This window comes from Tamandua tetradactyla, chromosome 12, assembly GCF_023851605.1.
Source record: "Tamandua tetradactyla isolate mTamTet1 chromosome 12, mTamTet1.pri, whole genome shotgun sequence".
NCBI classification, from domain to species: domain Eukaryota; kingdom Metazoa; phylum Chordata; class Mammalia; order Pilosa; family Myrmecophagidae; genus Tamandua; species Tamandua tetradactyla.
In genome coordinates this window covers 54170837-54197222 of record NC_135338.1, presented here as the reverse complement: position 1 = coordinate 54197222, position 26386 = coordinate 54170837, and the positions used below count along the sequence as shown (strand labels likewise).

The following is a 26386-nucleotide window of genomic DNA, read 5'->3' as shown; positions in this document are numbered from 1 at the left end:
CGGTCTGCCTATTATTGATTTCCAACTTCATTCCTTTATGATCTGAAAAAATGTTGTGTATGACTTCAATCTTTTTAAATTTTGTTGAGACTTGCTTTCTGACCCAGCATATGGTCTATCTTTGAGAATGATCCATGAGCACTTGAGAAAAAGGTGTATCCTGCTGTTGTGGGGTGTAATGCCCTATAAATGTCTGTTAAGTCTAGCTCATTTATTGTAATATTCAAATTCTCTGTTTCTTTATTGATCCTCTGTCTAGATGTTCTGTCCATTGATGAAAGTGGTGAATTGAAGTCTCCAACTCTTATGGTATATGTGTCTATTTCCCTTTTCAGTATTTGCAGTGTATTCCTCACGTATTTTGGGGCAATCTGATTCGGTGCGTAAATATTTATGATTGTTATGTCTTCTTGTTTAATTGTTCCTTTTTTTGTCTCTTTTAACTGTTTTACATTTGAAGTCTAATTTGTTGGATATTAGTCTAGCTACTCCTGCTCTTTTCTGGTTGTTATTTGCATGAAATATCTTTTCCCAACCTTTCACTTTCAACCTGTGTTTATCTTTGGGTCTAAGATGTGTTTCCTGTAGACAGCATATAGAAGGATCCTGTTTTTTAATCCATTCTGCCAGTCTATGTCTTTTGATTGGGGAATTCAGTCCATTAACATTTAGTGTTATTACTGTTTGGGTAATACTTTCCTCTACCATTTTGCCTTTTGTATTGTATATATCATGTCTAATTTTCCTTCTTTCTACACTCTTCTCCACACCTCTCTCTTCTGTCTTTTCATATCTGACTCTAGTGCTCCCTTTAGTATTTCTTGCAGAGCTGGTCTCTTGGTCACAAATTCTCTCAGTGACTTTTTGTCTTAAAGTGTTTTCATTTCTCCCTCATTTTTGAAGGACAATTTTGCTGGATATAGAAGTCTTGGTTGGCAGTTTTTCTCTTTTAGTAATTTAAATATATCATCCCACTGTCTTCTTGCCTCCATGGTTTCTGCTGGGAAATCTACACATAGTCTTATTGGGTTTCCCTTGTATGTGATGGATTGTTTTTCTCTTGCTGCTTTCAAGTTCCTCTCTTTCTCTTTGACCTCTGACATTCTAACTAGTAAGTGTCTTGGAGAACGCCTATTTGGGTCTATTCTCTTTGGGGTGCACTGCACTTCTTGGATCTGTAATTTTAGGTCTTTCATAAGAGTTGGGAAATTTTCAGTGATAATTCTTCCATTACTTTTACTCCTCCTTTTCCCTTCTCTTCTCCTTCTGGGATACCCGCAACACGTGTATTTGTGCGCTTCATATTATCATTCAATTCCCTGAGCCCCTGCTCAAATTCTTCCATTCTTTTCCCTATAGTTTCTGTTTCTTTTTGGATTTCAGATGTTCCATCCTCCAGTTCACTAATCCTATCCTCTGTCTCTTGAAATCTACCATTGTAGGTTCCATTGTTTTTTTCATCTCTTTTACTGTATCTTTCATTCCCATAAATTCTATGATTTTTTTTTTCAGAGTTTCCATTTCTTCTTTTTGTTCATCCCTTGCCTTCATGTCCTCCCTCAATTTATTGATTTGGATTTTGAAGAGGTTTTCCATTTCTGTTCGTATATTCAGCGTTAGTTGTCTCAGCTCCTGTATCTCATTTGAACTATTGGTTTGTTCTTTTGACTGGGCCATATCTTCCATTTTCCTGATGTGATTTGTTATTTTTTGCTGGCGTTTGGACATTTAATCAGATTTCCCTGAGTGTGAGACCAACAGGTTCAAAGATTTTCCTGTGAAGTCTCTGGGCTCAGTTTTTTTTATCCTCCCCAGTATGTGGCGCTTGTCTGTGGGTCCCACCAGCAAAAGATGTTGTGGCTCCTTTATTAATGCCACTATTGGTGTTTGGTCGAACCCAGTCCCTGCCACTGTCGGAAACTCCCTTTTCTCCCTCCGGGCAGCCGCCTGTGGGGGAGGGGCGCTGGCTGCCGGCCACCGCGGCTTTGGGAAATCGGTGTTCCGAAACTCGCCGCCGGACCGGGAAGCCGCCTGTGGGGGAGGGGAGCCGGTCACCGCGGCTTGGGGAACTTGCTGATCCGAGACTCGCCGCCGGACCGGGAAGCTACCTGTGAGGGAGGGGCACTGGTCGCCGGCCACCGCGGCTTGGGGAACTTGCTGATCCGAGACTCATAGCCGGTCCGGGAAGCCGCCTGTGAGAGAGGGGTGCCGGCCGCCGGCCGCCGCGACTTGGGAAACTTGCCTCTCCGAGACTCTCAGACAGTCCGGGACGGAGGGAGAAAGGGGCGCCGGCCACCAGCCGCCACTGCCCGGGAAAGCGCGCGCTGCTCAGGGAGCTCACTGCAGCGGAGTCTCGCAGGTGGTCCAGCCAGTCCAGACTGGGGTACGCTGTGTGTCCGGTCCCTGCCGTGGCCCCGGGAGCTGTTCTGCACTGTTTCTGATCACCTAGTAGTTGCTCTGGAGGAGGAACTAAGTCGTGCGTACCTTACTAAGCCGCCATCTTGGCCACTTTTCACCATATCTTTTTTACATTTTAAAATAAAATTATATTTCTAAGTTTTACCATATTATGCAGAAAGTACTGGAGGGATTTTCACCAGATTGAAAGAGGGTGTTTGGCATGGACTGACAACACAGAGGCCCTAAGACCTACCCCAAATCCACTTTAGGGTTCTCCCTCCCTCCACCTCCCATGAAGATGCCCTGATTGGAGAAAGTGCACAATGATTTCAATTGTGTATACCAAAGTTAGAAGTTGCAGGGTGGATGCTCCAGCTGTGGATGTCACTTTGAGATAGAGATACTGCCCCTGCATCTCTGCCTGTCCCAGGGTGCCTGGCAGCAGGGTCCTGGCAGCAGGTTTATTTGATGGTGGTCATGATTCCTTAGTGACAGCTAAGGACAAGGCAGCTAGGACAGCCCCATGGTCGATGCAACCAGGGCAGCAAGGCCTACAGAGAGAGAGAGCCCATTGGTTGCACTGGGAAAGGTCCAAGGAGTGATGATCCCCAGTTGTGGGGAGGACTTCTTGATTAGAATGTTTCCATAGAAATGTGACCCCTGCGTTCAAGCTGGGTCTTAATCAGGTTACTGCAGACCTTTAAGAGGTTTTTTCTTTTTTCGCATGGGCAGGCACTGGGAATCGAACCCCGGGTCTCTGGCATGGCAGGAGAGAACTCTGCCTGCTGAGCCTCCATGGTCTGCCCTAAGAGGACTTTTTAATCAACTGATTGGAGTCTTTTAAGAGTACATTCTGGAGAAATGAGAGAGCCATTTGAAACCAGAAACTTGACTCAAGAAGACGAACAGAAAAAAAAAAAGGCCAAGGGTTCCAGAACACTTCTGTCAGTTGGAAAGGCACATGGTGACGTCTGCTAGATTCCTCCCCCAGCTTCTTGTTTCATGAAGCTCCCCCGGGGGCATTTTCCTTCTTCCTCTCCAAAGGTCCCTGGCTGTATGGACCTTCTTAGTTCAGGTTGCTCTCTGTTCTTCCCATTTTAAAGATGAGGTGTTTTAGTTCCCTAAGCTGCTCAAAGCAAATTGCCGTGAAGGGGTTTGACTTAAACAATGGAAATTTATTTGCTTAGTTTTGAGTTTAAGACAGTGTCCAAATCAAGGTGTTATCAAGACAGGCTACAGGCAATCCTTGGTTCCTCTGCCACATGGGAAGGCACATGGTGGCATCTTCTGGCCTCTGCCTTCTCTTCTAGGTTTTGTTGCTTTCAGCTTCTTGCTTCCATGGCTTTCTTTCTCCGCAATCCATTCTGTTTATAAAGATGCCAAAAAAAGAAAAAAAGTTGATGCTTATTGTTGAGGGTAAAAAGGGAATAATACAGAAAGATAACATAAGGTATAAATACTTTCATCCACCATACACTTTTCCCTAAATCCTTATCTAATAGGCTTAAGGCCCATCCTGACTGAGATGGGTCACAACTTAATTTAAGTAGCCTCATTAAAGGGTCTACTTACAGTGAGTATACATCCACAGGAATGGATTAACTTTAAGAACATATTTTTCTAGGGTGCACATACAGTTTCAAATCACCTTATGAAGCAACACATATTTAGGTTTTTATTTCCCAGGCCACTTCTTTTGATCAAAGGTGGACTTCTAAACAAGGAACATGTATCTATTCCTTGCTGTGTAATCAAGTTTCCGGTATCCTTTGTGCGTTAAAATACTTTTGTTTGACTTCCCAGTAATATTTATAAATAAACCATTCCCTTTAACAACTCTTGCCAAAATTGCCTTTTAAATTTGAATTAATTTATTTCAAAAGTAGTTCATGCTGGGTGGGCAATGGTGGCTCAGTGGCAGAGTTCTCGCCTGCCATGCCAGAGACCCAGGTTCAAATCCTGGTGCCTGCCCATGCCAAAAAAAGAAAAAAAGTTGATGCTTATTGTTGGGGGAAAAAAGGGAATAATACAGAAAGATAACATAAGGTATAAATACTTTCATCCACCATACACTTTTCCCTAAATCCTTATTCATGACAGAGTAAATATTTTGATGGCTTTCTTTCCAAATGTTTATATATGTATGAATGTGTATGCATTTCACATGCTTATCTTGTTCTGTTGTAGTATAAGTAGCATCCCACTACACGTTATTGTGTCTTGCTTTTTTCACACACTTAATAAACTTTGGAAAATCTTTCATGTTAATATATAGTTACTTTATTTTTAATAGCTACGTGGTATTTTAGTTACTTTCTAAAAATGGAAAGTAGGGTCAGAAATTCAGATCATGTAAACTGTACGCAAGATGTTAAGAACCCTCCCTGTCTCACTCCCCCAGGATAACCACTATTAACAAACAGAAGCCTGCAAAGGACTGAGTCTTAGTTTGGTGTGTATTTATGGACCTACTACAATCTTTAATAAATACAAGCTAACCAGAAACTGCTTGGCCTTAACCATTTTTTCTTAAGTTTTGATGAGAAAGAATATCAGTTTTTATCTATTATAAATTAAATGAAATTTAGACCTCACTAAAGATGTCTCCAAGAAGGGGGTAGCTTTGAAAGACTGAGCTCAGTTTTAGTTCTTTGCACTAAATAAGTTTTGACAAGACTAAAAAATCTCTGATAAATGTTTTACGTGTCATGGCATTTGTAGGTGAAATATCCATACACCTGAAAATAATGGCAGAAAACTGAAAACACATTTGCACACTTAAATGTCTTTGTTTCTAAACGTATTTTTCCTTAACCATAATAGAGTTAGACCTTTTCTGAAGTGGGTTGATTTGAAGTTTACATTAAAAAACAGTGCTCAATTTTGAAGCTGTGATTCAGTTCACTAAAATAATTCCAGAAAGTATATGGGCATCACATCGGTTTTCTAAACCTGCTGACGTCTGAACTTATATCTAATTATCAGAGCTTTAGAAATTTGCTCAGTTAAACTGTATGATTAACTAGTTTTTTTTGTTCTTTACTTCATACTTCATACGTGATTTTAAACTCTATAGTGATAGTCTTCTGTTCATAAGTTTAAGCAATAAAAATATTAAGTATCTGAAGTCTTCATTTCTTATTGCAGATGTTTTAAACTCTCAGAATATTTGTTTATGAAGTTGAAGTGTTATAGTTAAAATTTTAAACAGAGTCAAAAAGGAGAGTGTTAAAATCTTGGTAAACAAAGAAGCTGTTTTCTGTGATTTGCCTGTTTGTTCCTACAACGTTTTATTTCAGTTTGTGTGAAGTTAGATTTTTTTGTTTCGTTTTTAGTATATCCTGCAAATATTAATTCACCACTAATCTACTGGACTATAGGAAGGTTCCCCCCACCCCAGTATAGAATGAGTATGACCTCTGGAGTAATGTGCCCTATTGCCTTGGTCTTACTAAAAAGATAGAAAGATCCTCATTGGTTAACACCACTTCTGAACTACAAATTTATATTCATTTTTTTAGATGGACTAAATTAATTAGAAATAGTGGTATACAGTATAGTAAGTCTGAGCATCACAATAGGTCTATAAACTGAGACACTACCAGCTGCCTGAGTTTTCAAGCAAATAAAGGTAAATAAAAATGGAGCATTATTGGGGAGGGGGGATATGTGCCAATCCATATACGTCAATATTTGGTATAGTGTGGGCATCATGACCCTATACTTTATTCATTTTACACTCATTGAGCTCATATTGTATGAAAGGCCCTGAGATATTTAGCCTCACAGGTCATGTGGCATGAATATATTTGTATTTTCTGGAAGATATCTAGCTGCAGGATCCAGAAACCATACAGGAATGGTGGAATTTTGTTTTAATACATAATAATCTTTAAACAGATAACATCTATAAACTACAGATCAAAAGTTACTAAAAGTTACTCTCTTAATTGGCTAGACTACTATGACAAATACCTGGATGCTATGCCAAAAACATAATGGGTTGGTTTAAAATACAAGAATTTATTGTCTCATGATTTTGGAAGCTTAGAATACTTTCTTTCTCCTGGGATTGGTAGTGTTCTGGTGCCAGCTTGCCACAATCCTTGGATTTCCATGACTTTTATCTTTTGCCTCTGGTCAATGGCAATATTCTTTCCTTTTTTCTCTGACTTTCCTGTCCTCTTTATGAGGCCTCCAGTAATCTAGATTAAGACCCACCCTCAGTGCCACTAGGCCACATCTTAATTTAAAATAACATCTTCAGGGGTCCTATTTACAATGGGCTCACAACCACAGGAATGCAGGTTGAGATTAAGATCATGTCTAAATTGGGGTACATAATTCAGTCTACCAGTTTCTTCCTGTATTCATTTATTCAGTTGGATTTATTGAGTACCTGTTTTTTGCCAGACAGTGTTAAACATTATGCTCAAATTATCTTCTGTGGTAGGTATTATCTCCATTTTACAGATAAATTGAGGCTTGAAAACATTGTCATTTACCTGGGGTTAACAAATCTGTTCTTTTTCTTTTGGGAAGAAGAGGGAATATGATTTCTGTGAGAAGAAATATTCTGTGAGTTACATTATTTTGAAGGGAACACATCATATTTAAGAGGTAAACAACTAGTAGATATTCTGAAAATCAAAATTGTATGGCTCTACCCTAAAGGCTTTGTGCTTTTTCTTTATTATTATAATGAATTAAGGGTACCAATTTACTAATGGGAAAATGGTTTAAAGATAGTAAAGAAAGTTCAAGGGATAGATATAGTGCTTGCTTTTGAATTAGAATACACCAGTACAGTGGGTACCTTTTACAAGGAAACTTAATTATTGTAATAGTTGCCATTCATTTAATGTTAACCATGCATTAAACAATGTACTAAGGGCTATGTGTGTACATTATATTACATAATCCTGAAAATAACCTAAGGTAGATGATATTCACATTTTTCAGCTGAGGAAACAAGCAGAAACTCTCACATATTGCACATTGAATTGGAACCCCTCTCTGGTCAGTCTGACTCCAATGCTGTATTTTACATCTCTCTTCCAGGAAGATTCCTGCATATAAGAACGTGTGCAATTTCAAGGAGTTTGGGCATGCTGTAGGTCACAGAGTTAAAATCTCCTTGCACTATAATGTAGCAGAGGGTTATACATGATGTATGTGTCCAGAGAACTGATGTCCGTATGAATGTTTTATCCCTTTTATTATGCTTTTCTCAAGAGAGAGTGCCAAGATGGCGACTTAGCAAGGTGTGGGATTTAGTTTGTCCTCCAGAGCAGCTACTAAATAGCAAGGAACAGTACAGAACAACCCCTGGGGCCATGTCAGTGACCAGACACACAGCATACCCCAATCTGGACCAGCTGGACTGGCTACGAGCCCCCCCCCCAGAACCGTGAGTTCCCCAAGCCGTGGCAGCCGCCCCCCCGCCACACACACACACACAGGCTGCTTCCCAAAAGTAAAAGGAAAGGTACTTTACCAGCAGCAGGGGCTGAGCACAAGTAAGCGTTAATTGTGAAATTAATTCACAAATTCTGACTACTAAAAATAGGCCCCCAGCTCAGCTGAACCTGGTCAAAGCAGAGGTTGCAGATTTTTGCCCCGGCACAGAGGGGGAAGGGCTGACGGAAAAAGAAAAAAAGAAACAGAGGTTTTTTGGATCGGATAGTGCTTAATACTTGAAAGAGTCTGGGCTCTGAAGGAAAGGAGGGGGCCACATAGGATCTGAAGGTACACAAAGTAACATGAGGAATGAGGGTCCTGCTCTGAGAAGGATTTTTCTCTTTCTTTTTTTTTTTTTTTGTGGTTGTGTTTCTACAAAGGCTGGACTGCCTTTGGATACAGCTTCAAGGCTTCTTAGGCTGCATCTGCCCCAGGCATAGGAAGAAACAAGCTTGTTGGAGAGCTTGTCTAGAACTGGTGCCTTCCGCAGGAGAGAGGTTGGGCACAGCTCAGGTGGATTCCCTCCCTCAAGGAATTCAGACCCCAGGGTTTGGAAATTTGAAGCAATTAAAGTCAGCCTACAACCTCTCCTCTGTCTACATCACGCCCCCATCAGGGAGAGTCTGCTGAAGTTAAAGGTACCGCATCACCATGTGCTGGTTGGACCCACAGGCAGACAAGCACCACATACTGGGCAGGATAGGAAAAACACAGTCCTGAGACCACAGAAAAGTCTTTCAACCTGCTGGGTCTCCCCCTCAGGGAAAACTGATGCAGGTGACTCTTTCCTCCTGGCAGGAAGCCAGTTTGGTCTGGGAAAACCTGGCTGGGGTCTATAATACCTAAGGAGACCCTCCTAAGGGTGGGGGGGGAAGGCACCTTACAGGCAGGGTAAGAAACAAGAAAACAAGAACTGAAAAATTCTACTCTGTTAAACAAAACTGAGATAGTGGCCCATAATGAGCTGAACTGAATGTCAAAGAACAGAGAGACAACAAAGTCATCCAGCAAGAAAATCCTAGGTAAAAGAAGTGAAAATGATCTCCAGAATAAACTAATTAAGGTAATTAAATGCCCAAATGCCAGCAAAAAATAACTAGTCACACTAGGAAAATTGAAGATATGGCCCAGTCAAAGGAACAAACCAACAATTCAAATGAGATACAGGAGTTGAAACAATTAATTTGGAATGTTTGAACAGACATTGAAAACCTCATCAAAAATCAAATCAGTGAATTGAGGGAGGATATAAAGAAGGCAAGGAATGAACAAAAAGAAGAAATCGAAAGTCTGAAAAAAAAAAACAGAACTTATGGGAATGAAAGGCACAGTAGAAGAGATGAAAAAACAATGGAAACCTATAATGTCAGATTTCAAGAGGCAGAAGATAGGATTAGTGAACTGGAGGACAGAACATCTGAAATCCAACAAGCAAAAGAAAATATAGGGAAAAGAATGGAAAAATATGAGCAGAGACTCAGGGAATTGAATGACAACATGAAGCGCACGAATATACTTGTTGCAGGTGTCCCAGAAGGAGAAGAGAAAGGAAAAGGAGGAGAAAAACTCGTGGAAGAAATGAGCACTGAAAATTTCCCAACTCTTATTTTGTTTTTCTCACTTCTCCCAGAATCACTTAAGAATAAACACTAAAAATGCTTTGTTAGAGAAGATTAACTTATAAAGTAAGCTTTAGAGAAATATACGTCTTTATTCAATTAAGTATCTTAAGAGCTCTTAAACTTTTGTACTTTTTTTAATTGTGAGATAAAACGTATACAAAAAAGCAATAAATTTCCGAGTACATTTTAACAAGTAGTTATAGAACAGATTTTAAAGTTTGGTATGGGTAACTTTACATCTAGGATGTTTCATTTTTTTCTTCTAGCTACTCCAAGACACTGGAGACAACAGAAATATCAATATAATGATTCAGCAGTTATACTCATTTGTTAAATCCTATTTTCTCTGTTATACTCTTCCTTCTCTTTAAATAACATATATACATAAAAGCAGTAGTTTCAAAGTACACTGCAATAATTCATTGTAGAACAGATATCAGAGTTTGGTACAGGTTACAATTCCACAATTTTAGGTTTTTACTTCTAGCTGCTCTAAGGTATTGGGGGCTAAAAGAAATATCAGTATAATGATTCAGCACTCATACTCAGTTGTTAAACCCGACCTTCTCTGTATAACTCTACCTTTACCTTTGATCTTTCCCCCACTCTTTAGGGTATTTGGGCTATTCCCATTCTAACTTTTTCATGTTGGAAGGGGCTGTTGATAATATGGGATAGGGGGATGCAATTAGTTGATGTTCTGGAAAGGCTTAGGGCTCTTAAACTTAATCCATTTTTTTCCTTTCATAGCTTAAAGAGAAGTCTTAAAGTCTTTATTTTATCAATTGTCTATATGCTTTAGCTTCCTCCTTTATTTAGTTACTGAAATTTTTCCCCAGAAGTTTTCAGCTTCTTTCCTCTCTTTATCTCCTTGTCCCTCTGTTGGCAGAACTACATAAGAATAAAGAATACAAGCACTCAGTGTACATTTTCACACATTAGCAGCATGAATCTCACTGATTGCTTTTCCTGTTAAAAGAGGGTAATATTCTTGAAGTAAAGAATCTTCTCATTTCCTTTCCAACATTTGCTTGGATTTTGTGGAGCCTGAGGGAAGGAACCTGCAGCCAACTTCCTTGGCATTTTCTTTTTTTTTAATGTTTGAATAGGAAATGCATTCACGTGGAACAGAATTCAGAAGGTACAAAAGATATTCAGCGAAGAGTCTCCTGCCCTTCCCTTTGTCCCTAAGCCACTCATTTCTCTTCCACAGAGGCAACCAGTATTACCAATTTCTCAACTATCCTTCCAGAGATTATCACAGAACATAATTTATAAAATATATTGAATCAGAACAAAAAAGATATTTAAAGTAGATTTGCGCTACAATATTAATAATGCGTTCTGGAATTGCTATTGTGAGAATATCTTATGAGATTGTTAAAAAGGGCAGAAATTTGAAGGATATATTTCCATGTGGATAAATATAAATTACAACTTAAGACACTACCTCTATGTTTTGCCTCTACCCAAAAGGGACAACCAAATTCTAGGCATTAGTCAAAAGGGTATGAGAAATAAAACTCACTAGAATAAAAACTCACTTTTTTTTTCCTGCTAAACTATGATTCATCTTACCCTGAAATATTTTTCTTTATCTCTAAAATATTGATTGTAGACCTTACCACTCTTCAAAGTAGTAATAAAGTTAAACATGGTTTGAGAAAAGACAGTTGAAGTAGATCAAAGAAATGAGAATGTTACTAAGGGCAGACTAAAATGTTCAGTCTCTCAGAAAGGGTATGGTTAAGGTGGTTATAAACTTTTTCTTTTGTGACAAATAGACCCTAAAATGATCCCCTCTCCCCCAATAATCTTTGTCTTCTGGTATTCACATCCTTATGTAATCCTCTCTTAAGTATGGTGTGACCTGTGACTTGCTTTTAACCAATACAGTATAGCAAATGGAAGAGTCTTTTGTCTTGATAGCACACTCATGCTAGAGGCTGTTTTTTGCTTTCTGGCTTAGAGGAAGTAAGCTCTATATACTAAGAGAGCCTATGGAGCTATGAAGAGATCATATAGCAAAGAACTATAGGCAGCTTCTAGGAGCTGACCATGACCCCCAGCCAACAAACAACAAGAAGCTCTCAGTCAGAGAATCACAAGGAAATGATTTGTGCCAACAATCCAAATGAGCTTGGAAGGAAGTTCTCACTTGAGCCTCCGGATGAGAATGCAAGCCTAGTTAATATCTTGATTACTGCCTTGTGGAACCCTGAGCAGAAGATCCAGCTGACCACTGCCCAGACGACTTGACCCACAGAAAATATGATATAATAAATATTTTATTGTTTTAAGCCACTATTTGTAGTAATTTGTTTTGCAGCAATAAACTAATGCATTAATAATCCAACAAGCAAATGTCTAATATCAACAGTTTTATATGATTTAACTTATTTAGGGGAAAACTGAAATTTGACAAAACAATTAAAGCAAGCACTTAGATTTTGTAGAGCAAGTTTGATAACCTCATTTCTAAGAGAATAGGTGCAAATTCCTTGAAACATTCTGAGTGACACATCTGTAGTACTGATGGATTATAGGCACCTAGAATTTGTGATGGAATCTAGATTATATTGAGTATTCTTTTTCTATAACACCATTTTTTGGAACTACTCACTCTGTTTATGATCATTTTGACCCTCAGCAACCCCTGCACAGATGCATGCTGTTCCTTCTGCCTGAAACACTGCTTTTTTTAAATTTTAACTGTCACCTCAACTGGAAAGCCATCTCTTACCATTCCCACCCCCCCCCATTGTGTACCTTTAGCCTGCTGTACCCTTCTGTTATAGCACATATAGAGGTGAAATCAAGAACTATATTGTTCATCACTGTCCCCAGCATCTAGCCTAGAGCTTGATATAATTGTCTGTTTTTTTTTTTTGTTTGTTTTTTGCGTGGGCAGGCACCAGGAATCAAACCCTGTCTCTGGTATGGCAGAGAACTCTGCCTGCTGAGCCACCGTGGCCGGCCCAAACAGGAGCATATCTGTTTGTTTTTAAATGAAGGGCTATGAGGTAATCTGAAATCCAGGTCTGGATGACTCATTGGTTTGACCAAAATCCCGAGTGATAATTAAAAGTAATGTCTATTTCTTGTAGACCAGTCTCAAGACTGGAAATTTTTATGTGTTCTCTGTCTTAGCCTGGGTTCCCTTCAGAAAGTGAGGCCTGGGATAATTGCTTGCATGCAGATAGTTTATTTGCAGAAGTGCTTCCAAAGAACAGGAATGGGAACTGGGAATGGTGAAATGGAATGAGAGAGTCTATGGAAGTGTGTGTTATTGAGATAATGACTGCTCTGGACAACTGGGACTTAATCCTGGCCCCTCTGAACAGCCTTATGGAGTACACTTCAGCATCATCCACATGAGGAATGGAAGAGGAGAACATTTATTTATCCGCTAGCTCTCATTCCCCCAGCAGAAAAGTGTTAAATCCTTTACACTCAAGACTTGCATATGTACAAGTGCATAGCAGATTCCCAGAGGTGTCCTACTACAAGGTGTCACAATTTCCAGAGCAAAAAACAAGAGGTATAAAGTACCCCTGAGGCAAGGTGCTGTTAGCTGTGAAACTATAGTAAAAGGCAAAGAGGATGTGAGGTGAGCACAAGATATGCTTAATTCCACCTACCCGTTGTATCACTCCAATCAGTTTGTATTCTTGTTAAATCCAGTTGATCACAGAGCCTTCAAAGGTAGTGTCTAGCCTCACCTCTACAAAAGATTTAATTCTGTAAAAATGATGGAATTAGCCATAGTACCAGCTGTTGCAACTGGTTGGAAGCTATACTTTATATTCTTATCATAACTGTGTCATCATAACTGAGTTCTTTCAGGAAAGCTGAGCAACTCTCAGTTATAGAATAAAGGAAATTTAGGAATTAGACTTGACACAATTTGAAGAGAAGCTAGAATCCAAAGGAGTTACCACAGTCAACCCAACATACCAAGCACAAACAGCCCCTGAAGACTGAAGAATGAGAGAGTAGCGGCTACTGCTTTTCTTTTGGCCAACTCTAAGGAGCTATACAAGGATGAAGGTTGCAGGAAACAGTTATAGTTTAAACAAACTGATGGTACAAAATTGGCACAATGTCCTTCTTCAGTCATCCAACCTAGATTTCTGTCACCCTTTGACATAACATTTAACCATGTTCAGATTGTCTCACAGCTAATGTGACCCAGACCTTCACACCAGAGGTGTCTGATCTCTTACTTAACTTAATCCATGGCTGCTATAATTGCCCAGTCTATTAAATAATCACTGGGCAGAGAAGCAACAAAAGATGCCCCAGTAAGTCCCTTGGGTTCTGAATGAGCACTTGATTCCTGTTGTACTAGAGACCTTGGTCCAACATGCTTAAGGTCCACTTCGTACATGTTGTTTCAATACCTGCCAGTACATACAGCCAGGTTTTACAATTCTTTTGGGGGTGTGTATACTCTTTCCTCCTGGAATGGGGACTGTATTTTCCCTTTCAGACTATGCCCTGGACCTGATCCTAATTATTGGTTTGGAGATAATGAGAGGAGGCAGGGGCAGATCTTGGAAAGGACAGGCTGTATTTTTTTAGGCATTTGCAGGGTCTCCAGACAAGAAGAAACTGATATCCTTCAGTTGGGGAGAGCTGCTCTTCCCAGTGTGAAAGTTCAGGTGAATTTTAGAGTTTAACATTTTCAGCTCATCTACCCAAATATCTCCTTTCTCCAATTATTCCCCCCAGATTTTATCATAGAAGTCTTGTTGAGTTTCTTTGTAGCTCTGATATCCTTAAAATTAAATCTTGAAATTGAATTTTGGTACAATCTGCCCTGCAGCTATAGGAAATAAAATTTTTTTTAAAAATACTGACCTTGACAGAATGCCTTGGCTTGAAAATTAGCTAACCCAACCTTGTTTTCTTTGTTCATGAGTTCTATAGCTATTAACTAATACCGGTTAATATCACAGTCCTTATAATTATTAATGTTCCCATGCCACTCAAGTGCCCTTTCTACTGCTAAGCTTTTACTTCACCTTTCACTTGTATCTCATTTTAATCCACTGCTGTTATTTAAAAAAAAAAAAATCTTAGTATTTTCATGCTTTTGCATGCAGGGGTATACACCCTACTTATCATTACGAGTGGTGTCCTTTTTGCCACCTGACCAGTGAATGATCTAGTCCCTGAATCTCATTTGAGACCGTTGTTTTCTAGGGCTGCTTTTGTTTCATTATTTTTGTCTAAGTAAACCTTTTCATTCCCCCGTCCCCCATGCTGAAAGCACAGCCCATAACAGAAGCTTACCTTGAGTAATTTGGTAAGTCTATGAACAGAAGTGGGAATTGGGGGGAGAAGGGAAAGCTGGTCACCACTGAAGACACCCAAGGTTCATTCCTGCCAGGATCCTTTCAGGAGCACATAGCACAGAGCTTAGTTATAATAAACTTTCAGTAAATGTGTTATTTTTGTGTTTTTTAAACTTTTTATTTTGAAATACTTTCACACTTATAGGACAGTTAAAAAAATAAGACAAACCTCACATAGAGATCTCCAGCATCTCCCTATGCCCCTAGATACCCAGATCCACTAATATGGACATTTTGCTACATTTGCCATATCATTCTATCTTACTTATCTATTTGTCAATTGATTTAGCTACCTAAACCTATGTATCTGTCTAGCTGTCAGTCCATTTACTGAACACTGGAGTACAGGTTGTATACATCATACTCCTTGAACACTTAACGCTGTCATGTACATTTCCTAAGAACAGGGACCTTCACTTATGTGAACCACCTTGAGTGCAGTTACCAAGTTCACGAAATTTAGAATTGCTATAAAGCTTATAGTCTGTATTCCAGTTTTTTATATGTCACAAAAATGTCCTTTTGGACCTTTTCTCCTCCATTATTAAATCCTGTCTAGTATCATGCATTATATTTAATTCTTATTGTCTCTTTGGTTACTTCTTTTTTCTTAGTTGTGTGAACATGTATACTATATAAATTTTCCCATCTCAACCACTACCAAGCATACCATTCATTGGGATTGCTTATATTCACTATGTTGTCCAGCACCCTCACCGCCTTCCCTTATAAGTCCCTACATCCGTTATGCATTAATTCTCTGCTTCCCTTACCCCCTGCCTGCCCTGGCAATCTATACTCTACTATCTGTTGCTCTGAGCTTGCATATTCTCCAATACTTTCTTTGTAGTTACCATGGGATTTAAATTTGACATCCTAAATCTGTGACAGTCACATTTGCTTTGATATCAACTTAATTTCAATGGAATACACAAACTACATCCTTATACTCCTCTGTCTCACCATTTTTTTAGTTCTCACAAATTACATGTTTATACATTGAGTTCAAAACAACCAATTTCTCAATACATTTTATGCATCTATGTTTTAGATCCTGTAGGAAGTAAAAAGTAGCATTACAAACCAAAAATAAAGTAGTATTGATATTTATATTTACCACTGTTATTACCCATACCATGTGGCTTCTATTCATCCTTTCCTTTCAAACTGCAGAGCTCTCTAGCATCTCTTGTAGGCAGGGCTAGTGTGATAGACTCCCTCATTCTTTATCTGGGAATGTCTTAATTTCGCCTTCATTTCTGAAAAGCAGTTTTGTTGGTTATAGAATTCTTGCTTTTTTATAGAATTTTTTGCTTTCAGCGCTTCAGATTTGTCATCCCAATGCCCTCTTGCCTCCTAAGGTTTACCATGAGAAATTGGTACGTAATCTTACTGAGGCTTCCTTGTATGTGACCACATTGTCTCTTGCGGCTTTCAGAATTGTCTATTTTGTCTTTCATAAATTTGATTATATTATGTCAGTGTGATCTATTTGGGTGTGTCCTGTTTAGAGTTCATTGAGTATCTTGGATGTATGTATTCATGTTTTTCATTAAATTTGGGAAGTTTTTAGCCATTATTTCTTTGAATATTCTCTCTGCCTCTTTCTCTCTTCTTCTGAGACTCCCACGGTGTGTTTAGTGGTGTTCCACAGGTTCTTCAGACTCTGTACATTTTTCTTCATTCTTTCTGCTCCTCAGACTGAATGGTTTCAGTTGTCTTATTTAAGCTCTTCTACCAGTTCCAGTCTGCTCTTATGAAGCCCTCGAGGGAATTTTTAATTTCTTTTACTTTGGTCTTCAGCTCTCTTTGATTCCTTTTCATAATTTCCCTCTCTCGTGATATTCTCTATATGTTTATCTGACATTTTCCTGATTCCTTTTAGTTCTTTGTCCATGTTTTCTTTTAACTCTGATCATTTTTAGGACCATTTTTTAAAAGTCTATATCTGGTATGTCCCAGTCTGGTTGTCCTCATTGATGGCCTCTAATGCTTTAATCTTCTTTTCCTGGTCATTGCTTCCTGTTTCTTTGTATGTTTTGTAATCTTTTGTTGAAACTTGAAAATTTTGCCATTTTAATGTGTTTTTGCTGGAACTTAGACACTGTAGCTTGTAGGCAGCTAGTGTTATGACAGAACATTTGTTGAATGCTAGGAGCTAACAAAAAAAAAAAGAGAAAAAAGAAAACACCTTTCCAGTGCAAGTGCTCTCCTTCATAGCTTATCCATACAGTGATTTAGAAAATAGCTCCAGGCCAAAGTATAGGGCCCTCCCTTATCCTTTCTCTGAACATACCTTGTCTGGGCATGCATCTGTGGCCCTAGGAATTTCCCCATTTGTACAGATATAAGTGCCCTCTGTTCACAAGGAAAATTTCTTGGCTTGGGCCATTATACTGTATATCCCACAGCCAAGCATCCATGACTTGAATGCTCTCCTACACTGCTCTCAAGGAAATTTCTGTGAGCAGAACTTCTACATGCAGGGTAAATTCTGAAAAGGAGAGCCTGTGATGAATGCCTGGTTCAGTCCCTCAAGCCTCCAGCAGATAAATTGGGCCAGACATACATGCTCCCAGTACATGTACCAGGGTTACTCTGCTCTGTCTGGAATTGGAACTGGGAACCTGCCCTGGTATCACCGGCCAGCTCCAGGCCAAACAAGTAAGGGAAAGAGGGATGGGCCAGCCAGGATATCATAAGATCCTACTGCTTTTAATTAAAGTTTCCTTTTCCTCCATTCAGTGCTCATACTGTTACTGCAATCCTTTAACAGTAACTCTCTCTGTAGCTTTCAGAAAGATGTTTCTGCCAGTTCTTGCTGGTTGTTCAGTGTTCAAAGCTTCTGTGGGGGGAACAGAGCCCTGAAATATCTCACTCTGCTATCTTGATTGTGGCCAGTTGTATTTGTCAGAGGTAAGAAAAGGTTCTGTTTCAAAAGGAACTCTTAGTCTTGTGGAAGAGTCAGACAAAATATAAGAAAAATATGGTATTATGAGAGTTTAGTGCTGTTGTAAAGATGTTGTAAACATAGAATACCATAGTAACATTTTGGAGGTACACCTGACCTAGGCTTTGGAGCTTAGAAGGCATTTGAAAACTGCAGAGCACTACAGAAGAAATGAAGTAATAGATTCAAAGGCCTAGAGGTGACAGAGTTTGGTAGAATACTGGGAAATTGTAAGTAATGTAATTTGGTTAAAGGATAGAAGATGAGCAGAGGTGGGGCTGGAGAAATAGCAATGGGCAGATTAAAGGAGAGGAGTTATTGTAGTTAGGGTTTTATTTTGAAGTCATTTGGAAACTTAATTTGTTAGAGGAATCTATAATCGCATTTATGTTTTAAAAGATTTTAGTAGTAGCATGGAGAACAGATTGGGTGGAAGAAAGACTGAAGACGAGAATTCTTTTAAGCTATTGCAGTAATAAAGAGAGAAAGTATCATGTTCTGAAACAAAAGTGTTATAGTAGAGATTCAAAGGAGGGGATGGATTTAAAAGAATAGAATTAGCAGCATTTGGTGATTGATTGGATATGAGCTTTGGGAAAAGGAATCAGTAACAATATTCAGATCTCAGGCTTCAGCAACTGGTAAATCAAATATCCTCTAAAACATGAAGTAAGAAGGAGGGGAATAGATTTCTCAGAAGAAATGAATTGACTTTTGCATGTAAAATGTCTGTGGAATATATGTAGAACTGTCCAGTGGTGAGTTGAAGGAGTGAGTCAGAGAATCAGGAGAGAGATCTGAACTGGAACTATAGACTTGAAGGTCACAGGGATGCAATGGGAGATAAGGCCCTAGAGGAATAGATTACATCACTCGAGGAAAATATGCAGCTCAGAGACAAAGTTATGTGTTTACAGCGCTTAGTAGTAGCTAGTCCAAGATGTTTGAATGAAGGAAGTATGTCAGGAGTACAGTGTCATTAAAATCTCACAATAACCCTATGAGATATTTACAGATGAGAACATTTCAGGTTCATAGAGTGATTTACCCCAGAGGGCAAAACTGGGATTTCAGTCCAATCTGTCTGATTACAACCTATTTTTCTTATCATATCCTGCTTCTTTGTAAACTTCAGAGGTTAAATATTTGGTAATGTAATCTTTAATTCCTTCTTCACCTCTGCAAAAATCCTCATATAGTAGGATTCTAACACATCCTTTCAAATTATCTAATTTCCCTTGTTCCCTTCCCAAATCCATCTATCAAATGGACTCATCCTACTCAACTCTGCTCCAATGCCTGCTTGAAAACAACAGACCAACAAGTCCTGTACTGGCTATAGGATGAACTCTCTCCTCACCGTGGCATTCTAGGCTCACTATATAACCATGAAAACTGTTCAGAACTTTTCCATATTTTCACACTTCTCATCATCAACACATCTTCAGATCTTTACATGTCATTTACATGTAGATTTCATTGTGGTGGTTTCAGTGTTCCTTATAAGGATCTCATTTTAATGTTTAGACTAAAAAAATAATTTTATGTTTATTGTTACCATTTTTCTAAAAATAATTTTATCTTCATGATAGGGCAGCTTGTAAAATCACATGTGTCCTTACTTCCCCATCTAATGTAAGAGTTCTTTGTACTCTGGCTGTAATGGGATGAGCCAGCCTCTACTCATATGCTTTCCTAGAGTGGAAGAGAGGAGGGCAATTCTACTTGTTAGAAGTTCTGAATATTTAATCAGAATCTCCCTTCTTTTAACATCCATTTGTTTTGTAAGATGTGCTTCTGGCATGATGGAGAAGTTAGTTATCTTTCTTCTGCCTCATGAAGGCCCATTAGATATTTAAAGACCACTCTTATGTCTCTCCTCAGGTTTCTTTTACATAAACCAAATGATCTGGTTTGCTTGGAGCTTTTCTCCTATGACAAGTCACAAACCCTTTACGTTCACAGTGCCCTCCTATGAGATTCTGTACTTTTGTCAGTGTGCCATCTAAAACACAGGGGCCAGAGCAGAATGTGGTGCCCCACAGGATAGCAGGACATCATTTTTACCCCAGGTTAGGACTCTGCCCTTGTACTTTAGAAGATGGAAACTGCTTCAGCTTTCTAGCAGCCATGTCACATTTTGTATTCTTTCAGTTAAAATACCTAGACATCTATTTTACATCAGTGTTAGTTAAGCTATCGTGCAGTTGATTTCTTTAATCTAAATGTAGAATTTTCTATTTTTCCTAGTTGAATTTCATCTTCATTTTCATTCATCTTTTTTGCCAATCATGATACTGCTATCCAGTGTGTTAACTGTGTTTTCCCTGTTTTGATCATCAGGAGATTTTGAAGCTTACTTTCTACATCTTCATCCACAGTCTTCATTAACATGGGAAAAAACTGGAACCCTCCTTCCATACTCCAGGTTAATCAGTACTACTTATAGCTCGTTCTGTTAGCCACTGTTCTGTCATGTCTTTCATCTCTTAATCTTACCTGCAGAGAACTTATATGGACATTCAACAAAAATTTACGTAGCACCTACCATGTGTAAGACAATAAAAACAGTACACCCTGTCTTTATGAAGCTAACAGTGTAGTGATATCATGAAATAGCTTGCTAAATGCCTTACAGATATCAAGTTCTACAATTATCTCCAGCATTTCCCCTTATCTAGTACCACATAAGAAAAGAGAATGAGGAGTTACTTTTGGTGGACTCCATATTGGCTACTAACAATTTTGGATCACTTGAACGTGGGACTTTTCTTCCTTTGTCTTTTCACCTTTCATGATTTCACGGTCATTCTGAGCTTTGGGATTCTCTGGAATTCATTAATGCCCCTTGTTGTAACTGTATCTTTTGAAGTTCTGAGCTTATTAAAGAGCAGCACATTTTTGTTGATGTTATTTAAGTAGCTTTCCACACGCACACAGTTTCAGGATTGTTTTTTATTTGATAATAAACTTAGTAATGAAAATCTTTTGCCTGACTTTAGCCATTTTCCCTTCCACCATTTTTTTCACTCAGATTTTCTTATATTTTATCTTTATATTTTGAAATGGTCTTTCCTAAGAAGTATAGCTAACTATTCTCGAATTTTCTTTTCTTTTTTGAGCTAAGACACTTTCTCCAAGATCCTGGTCCTTTTAACTTAATTTATTTCTTCTTTGTCAGGATTAAGCCCAGGTAAACATAAAATTTGAACATTTTGTCTATTTTCTAAGGGATTACACTATCAACAGTAAGAAGTTATGTTTTTCCTGGGGTGATACTTAGATTCTTCACAGTTGGCAGCCCTCTTATCTTCTTCTCAGGTTTGGATTCTCTCACCAGTCACTTTCATCCGTATCCTTCCTCTGATTAGCCAGTTCCCACAACTGTATCTTTTCTACCTACTCTTTTTTTTCCCTTTGGTCTAGTGCACCCCACAATAGTGTCTTTCTCAAGTTGTTCAGTTTGCACATCAGTTTATTTTCTTGAAAAATTGTGAGAAATTGTGAGGATTCTCTGCCTTTTCCTCCAGATCTGTTTGTATAGAACAGCTGATTTCCTAGAAATGTCATTGTCTGTTGCACCCCATCCTACCAAGTCTTGGTGATTTCAATAAGATTTTATTTATCTCATTCAGTTCTTTTTTACTATTGCTACTTTTGAATATAGTACCTAGCACACTGATGTTCAATAAATGATATTTATGATTAATCTTAAGAAGTATTTGCCTTCTTTTTTAGGCTGTGAGGATATCATTGCTGAGAGCATCTCATTAGATACCTTAATTACCATCCTCAAGTGGAGCTCTCATCCATATGGCTCTAAATGGGTGCACCGACAAGCTTTACATTTCCTCTGTGAGGAATTTTCCCAGGTCATGACTTCGGAGGTTTTTTATGAACTCAGCAAAGACCATCTGCTTACTGCTATCCAGTCTGACTACCTACAGGTAATCATTTATGCACCTCTCAAATTCATTGTCATTCAAATGTACACCATGAAATCTATCTATACCCTATTATTCTTCCATCTAGGGTAGGACCATGGAGAGAGAAACAGGCTGTCATCAACCCACCCATGAATGCCCTCTTCAGATTTGTACAACAAAAGCCTTCTGTGCTCATTGGCCCTTCATATACACTGCTTCTTTGACTCAACCTGTGAACAAGCATAGGCCCCAACAAATTATACTTTAAAGGGGATGAGACAGTAACACAAACCTGACAGTGATTTTCTTGACTTCCATTAATGTAGATTCACTATAACTGTTTCTCTTAATTTTAGTGGAGTGTCAGATGGACTGTAGACAATTGCTTAAGCAGTACGGAGTAAGAAATAATATTCAATTTCTGATCTGCTTAAATAATTGCAAAAACTCATTGTATGTGTTCTGCCGAAGTATAATAATGTTTAAAATATGTATTTTCAATAATGAGTTTTTAGCAAATTCTGGTGTCCTTGGCTTACATCAATCTAATTTGGTAATTTAGACAAATAACAGCTTTAAAGTGTTTAAAAAAATATTTTCAAGTAAAGTATGTTTAAACATATTTTTTTTTGCATTGACTATATCAATTTTATGTTGAAAATTAAACAACAGTTTTAATGCTGTGAAAACATAAACCTACCAAGCCTTTTCGTATTTCTTTGTATTTATACTAGAGAAATCATAAAAGTTACTATCTCAGAAATTCAGTGAAGAGTTCATTAATGCACTTAGCATCTGTGCTTCTCCTCCTTACCTTGCTTTGATTGCAGTACAAATTTTGTCATAATTGGATATGATTTGTTGAGGATCTTTGTTCATTAACCTTGTTTCACTGTCCTTACCTAAACTGCATGTATTATGTTTATTAGGATTTGTCAGTTTTCTTAGATTATTGTCTTTAAGAGCTTTGCATTTCTTCTTAGAAAGTAAATAAAATTGGAGAGTAACCTGGATTTACTGTTTTAAAATAAAGTACAAAAATATGAAGGGTGCCTTAACATTTTACAAACTAACTTTGATGAGTCTTCTTTAGTCAGTGGAATACTTGTGGAGAGTATGGTCTGTTCTGCCAAAACTCGAGTACTCAGACATGGTCAAGTTGCCATGCTTGTTTTTTCTGTTTCTGAAGAAAATCATTGTCATTCTATATTCCTATAATTTTACTTTTATCTCCATCTTGTTCCAAAAACAAATTTAAGGCAGCTATGCACAAACCATATAGTAAGATAAAATAAATTTTAAATAGATGACTCGAACAGGGCAAAGAAAAACAAAGATGGAAATAATTAAAAATTTATTTTGAGCTAAGTGTGAGGTTAATGAGGTGCTATATACTTGCTGTTAATAAACTACATATTTAACTCTGAAAGTTCAAACAAAATGTAAAGAGTGTAATGTGTTAAGTTATAGACTATATTTACATTTATGACTTAGGAAATGTCATAATGAAATTAACCATCTGATTTCAATAAAATAAATATAAACTATTTTTTATTATAGGCAAGTGAGCAAGATATCCTTAAATATCTGATTAAGTGGGGAGAACATCAGTTGATGAAAAGAATAGCAGACAGAGGTAAGCTCAGAGTATTAGCCTGCTCTGTAAGTTTTTAGTAATTTTTATATTGCCAAAGCCTTGCTGAAATACATGCTGCACGTAGTGTCTTGAAAATAGATACTATTGCCTGGTGCAAATAAGAACCTTTATGACCAATAAAATCCTTTAGAGGAGAGGGTATAGTTTGTTAGAAACTTATATATCAGAAAATTTTATTTTGCAAAGGAAACTTATGTTTCTGTGTGCTTAATAATAAATGTTGATAGCTTGCCAAACCCCAACCAAAACCATTGCTGCCAATCCTAAAGAACACCTAGGGTGTTAAATAAGATTTTGCAAAGGTTCCACACACTAGGGTTACTTTCCAGAAACGTACAACCTCCAGATGGTCCCTGGACCAGATAAGTCCTTGAAATGAAGAAGGGCCAGCCTCTCCAGTGCATCAACTAGTTCTATGCCCCTATCCTGTATTATCGACAGCACTTTCCAACATGAAAATTTAGAATGGGCATAGCCCAAATACCCCTAAAGAGTGGGAGAAAGATCAAAGGTGATGATGGAGGTATACAGAGAAGGTAGGATTTAACAAATGAGTATAATTGCTCAATCATTATATTGATATTTTAGTCTCCAGTTTCTTAGAGTAGCTAGAAGTAAAAACCTGAAATTGTGGAATTGTAACCCATACCAAACTCTGATGTCTGATCAACTAATTGTTATGATGTGCTTTGAAATGTAGTGCTTTTTTTGTATGTGTTATTTTTCACAAAAAAGAAAAGAAGTCAGTTGTGATCTGGTGATATTGTGAACGATTGTACACTTTGGTTGATTACGTGGTATGTGAATCTATAATATATAGAAATAAAATTTTTTTTCAAGATTTTAAAAATGCAAAAAAAATAAATGTTCACTGATTCACAGACATTAGAATAAAATTTTTCATATAATGATTAAAGTGTTACAAAGCATATTTTTGGTGAAAATGTTCTGCAGTTAGAGCATTGTGGTTGCACAACATTGTGAAAATACTAAAAGCCACTGAATTGTATACTTTAAAATGGTGATTTTTACCTCAATAAAAAATATGAATATCCCAAAAAAGCATATTGTTATTTATGTTAAAATTTTGTGGAAAGTAGAGGAGAAATAATACATGATAGTGACCTCCAGCAGGGTATTCTGCAGAAGAGATGGAAGCATCACATGTGTTAGGTTGGCTTTTTAGCTTTGGAAGCTTGTGATTCTGTAGCATTCCTTTATCTATGTCCAACGTTAGACACTCGCCCTTCTCTCAGAATATTACTTTTTTTTTTTATTAATGGAAAAAAGAAAAAAAGAAATTAACACAACATTTAGAAATCATACCATTCTACATATGCAATCAGTAATTCTTAGAATATTACATTTTAATTAGAAAAATTAAATAGATTTCCCTTTGTTGTTTTTTTTTTTCTACTTTTGTTTTGAATTACTTTCAAATTATGGGACAGTTACAAAAATAATGCAAACCCTATACAGAGAATTCCAATAAACCTCCATTTGCCCTCGGATACCCAGATCTACCAATATTGACATTTTGCCGCATTTGCCGTATCATTCTGTCTGTCAATCCATTTTCTGAACACTTGAGTATAGGTTGTATGCATCATACTCCTTGAATAGTTAATACAGCCATGTACATTTCCTAAGAACAAAGATATTTATGTAATCACTGTAACTGCAGTTATCAAATTCAAGAAATTTAACATTGATATAAATTATATAGTTTATATTCCAATTTTTTCATATATCCCAGTAATATCCCTTTGGGCCTTTTCTCCTCCCCTGCTAGATTCTGTCCAGGATCACATTTATTTCTCATTGTCTCTTTAGTTGTTTGTTTGTTTTAATTGTAAGAGCATCTATACAACATAAACTTTCTCTTCTCATCCACCCCTCCCTGATCATGCCATTTAGTGGGATTAATCACATTCACAATATTGTGTTACCCTCACTTCCTTCCATTGCTAAAATTTTCCAATCTCTCCAAACAGAAATCCTACACCCATTATGTATTAACTCCCCATTTTTCCTGCCCCCCTGCCCTGGCAACCTTTCCTGTCATTTTTAACTGCTTTATCGAGATAAAATTGATAAATGATTAGTTCACCTGTTTAAAGAATTCAAGTCAGTGGTTTTTAGTCCATTTACAGAGTTATCCTGTCACACTTCATGTTAAACTTGCCTTTGAACCTTTTAATAGTATCCTTCAGTGAGCACTAGGAAACAAATGCAGTTCTACTTTATTTCTTCTAATTTATTTCTCTGTGCCCTGCAAACGCCTTTAGCAATTTTCAGATTTGATTTTTTTTTTTTTAAGAAAAACTACTGTAATTGGAAAGTTTTTGAAGTGCCAATATATATAACTCTACATAATCATTATAGGTCATACCTTTGTTCCTTGATAAAATTTCTATTAAAACAGTTTTCAGAGTGGGTTAGAATGGAAGGCTCTTCTGCGGGAGTGAGAAGGAAGCTAAGCAATCCTTCTCAGGCCACACTTTTGCTTCATTCATACATACATACGGGTTCTCCTTTTTCCTGGTATATATTTGAAGGGTTCATGTCAGATTTTATTTGAAAACAGGGCTCTGCTTCTTTAAGAAATGAAGCTTTTGGAAAGCAGTGCCTTACAACATAGAAGTATGACACCAAATCATAGCAAGGCAAGGAAAAAAAATACCTTTTCCACATACTTGCCACAGTTTTATTTTTTTTATTTTTTTTTTTTTTTAAAGGAAAGACAGAGAGAAGGAAGGAAGGATAGAAGGAAGGAAGGAAGGAAGAAAGGGAAACATTTTTAAACATTTTCTTGTTTTTATTGTATTCTGTTTCTCCGTTTTTGTTACATGGGCTGGGGCCGGGAATCGAACCGAGGTCCTCCGGCATAGCAGGCAAGCACTTTGCCCGCTGAGCCACCGCGGCCCGCCCACAGTTTTATTTTTAATGGCTTTAAAAGATTAACGTCCCTAAACAATACCTGTTTATATTTATATGTAGCCCATGGTTTA

General features: G+C 37.7%; 1 protein-coding gene across 6 annotated transcripts in view; it reads left to right on the top strand.

The window, feature by feature from the left end:
• BTBD7 (BTB domain containing 7) overlaps positions 1–26386 on the top strand; it is a 95194-nt gene that overhangs the window by 51081 nt on the left and 17727 nt on the right. For 5 of the 6 annotated variants that reach the window (XR_013160433.1, XR_013160432.1, XM_077123411.1 and 2 more), the window contains 2 exons: positions 21531–21739; positions 23279–23354. Coding sequence is in view for 4 of the 6 variants with exons in the window: in XM_077123411.1 (XP_076979526.1) it covers positions 21531–21739; positions 23279–23354 (285 nt within the window). In the remaining 2 variants the exon portion in view is untranslated. Of the gene's footprint in view, positions 1–6942; positions 7021–21530; positions 21740–23278; positions 23355–26386 lie in introns of those variants that run through there. The other variant, XM_077123412.1, reaches the window with a different exon arrangement.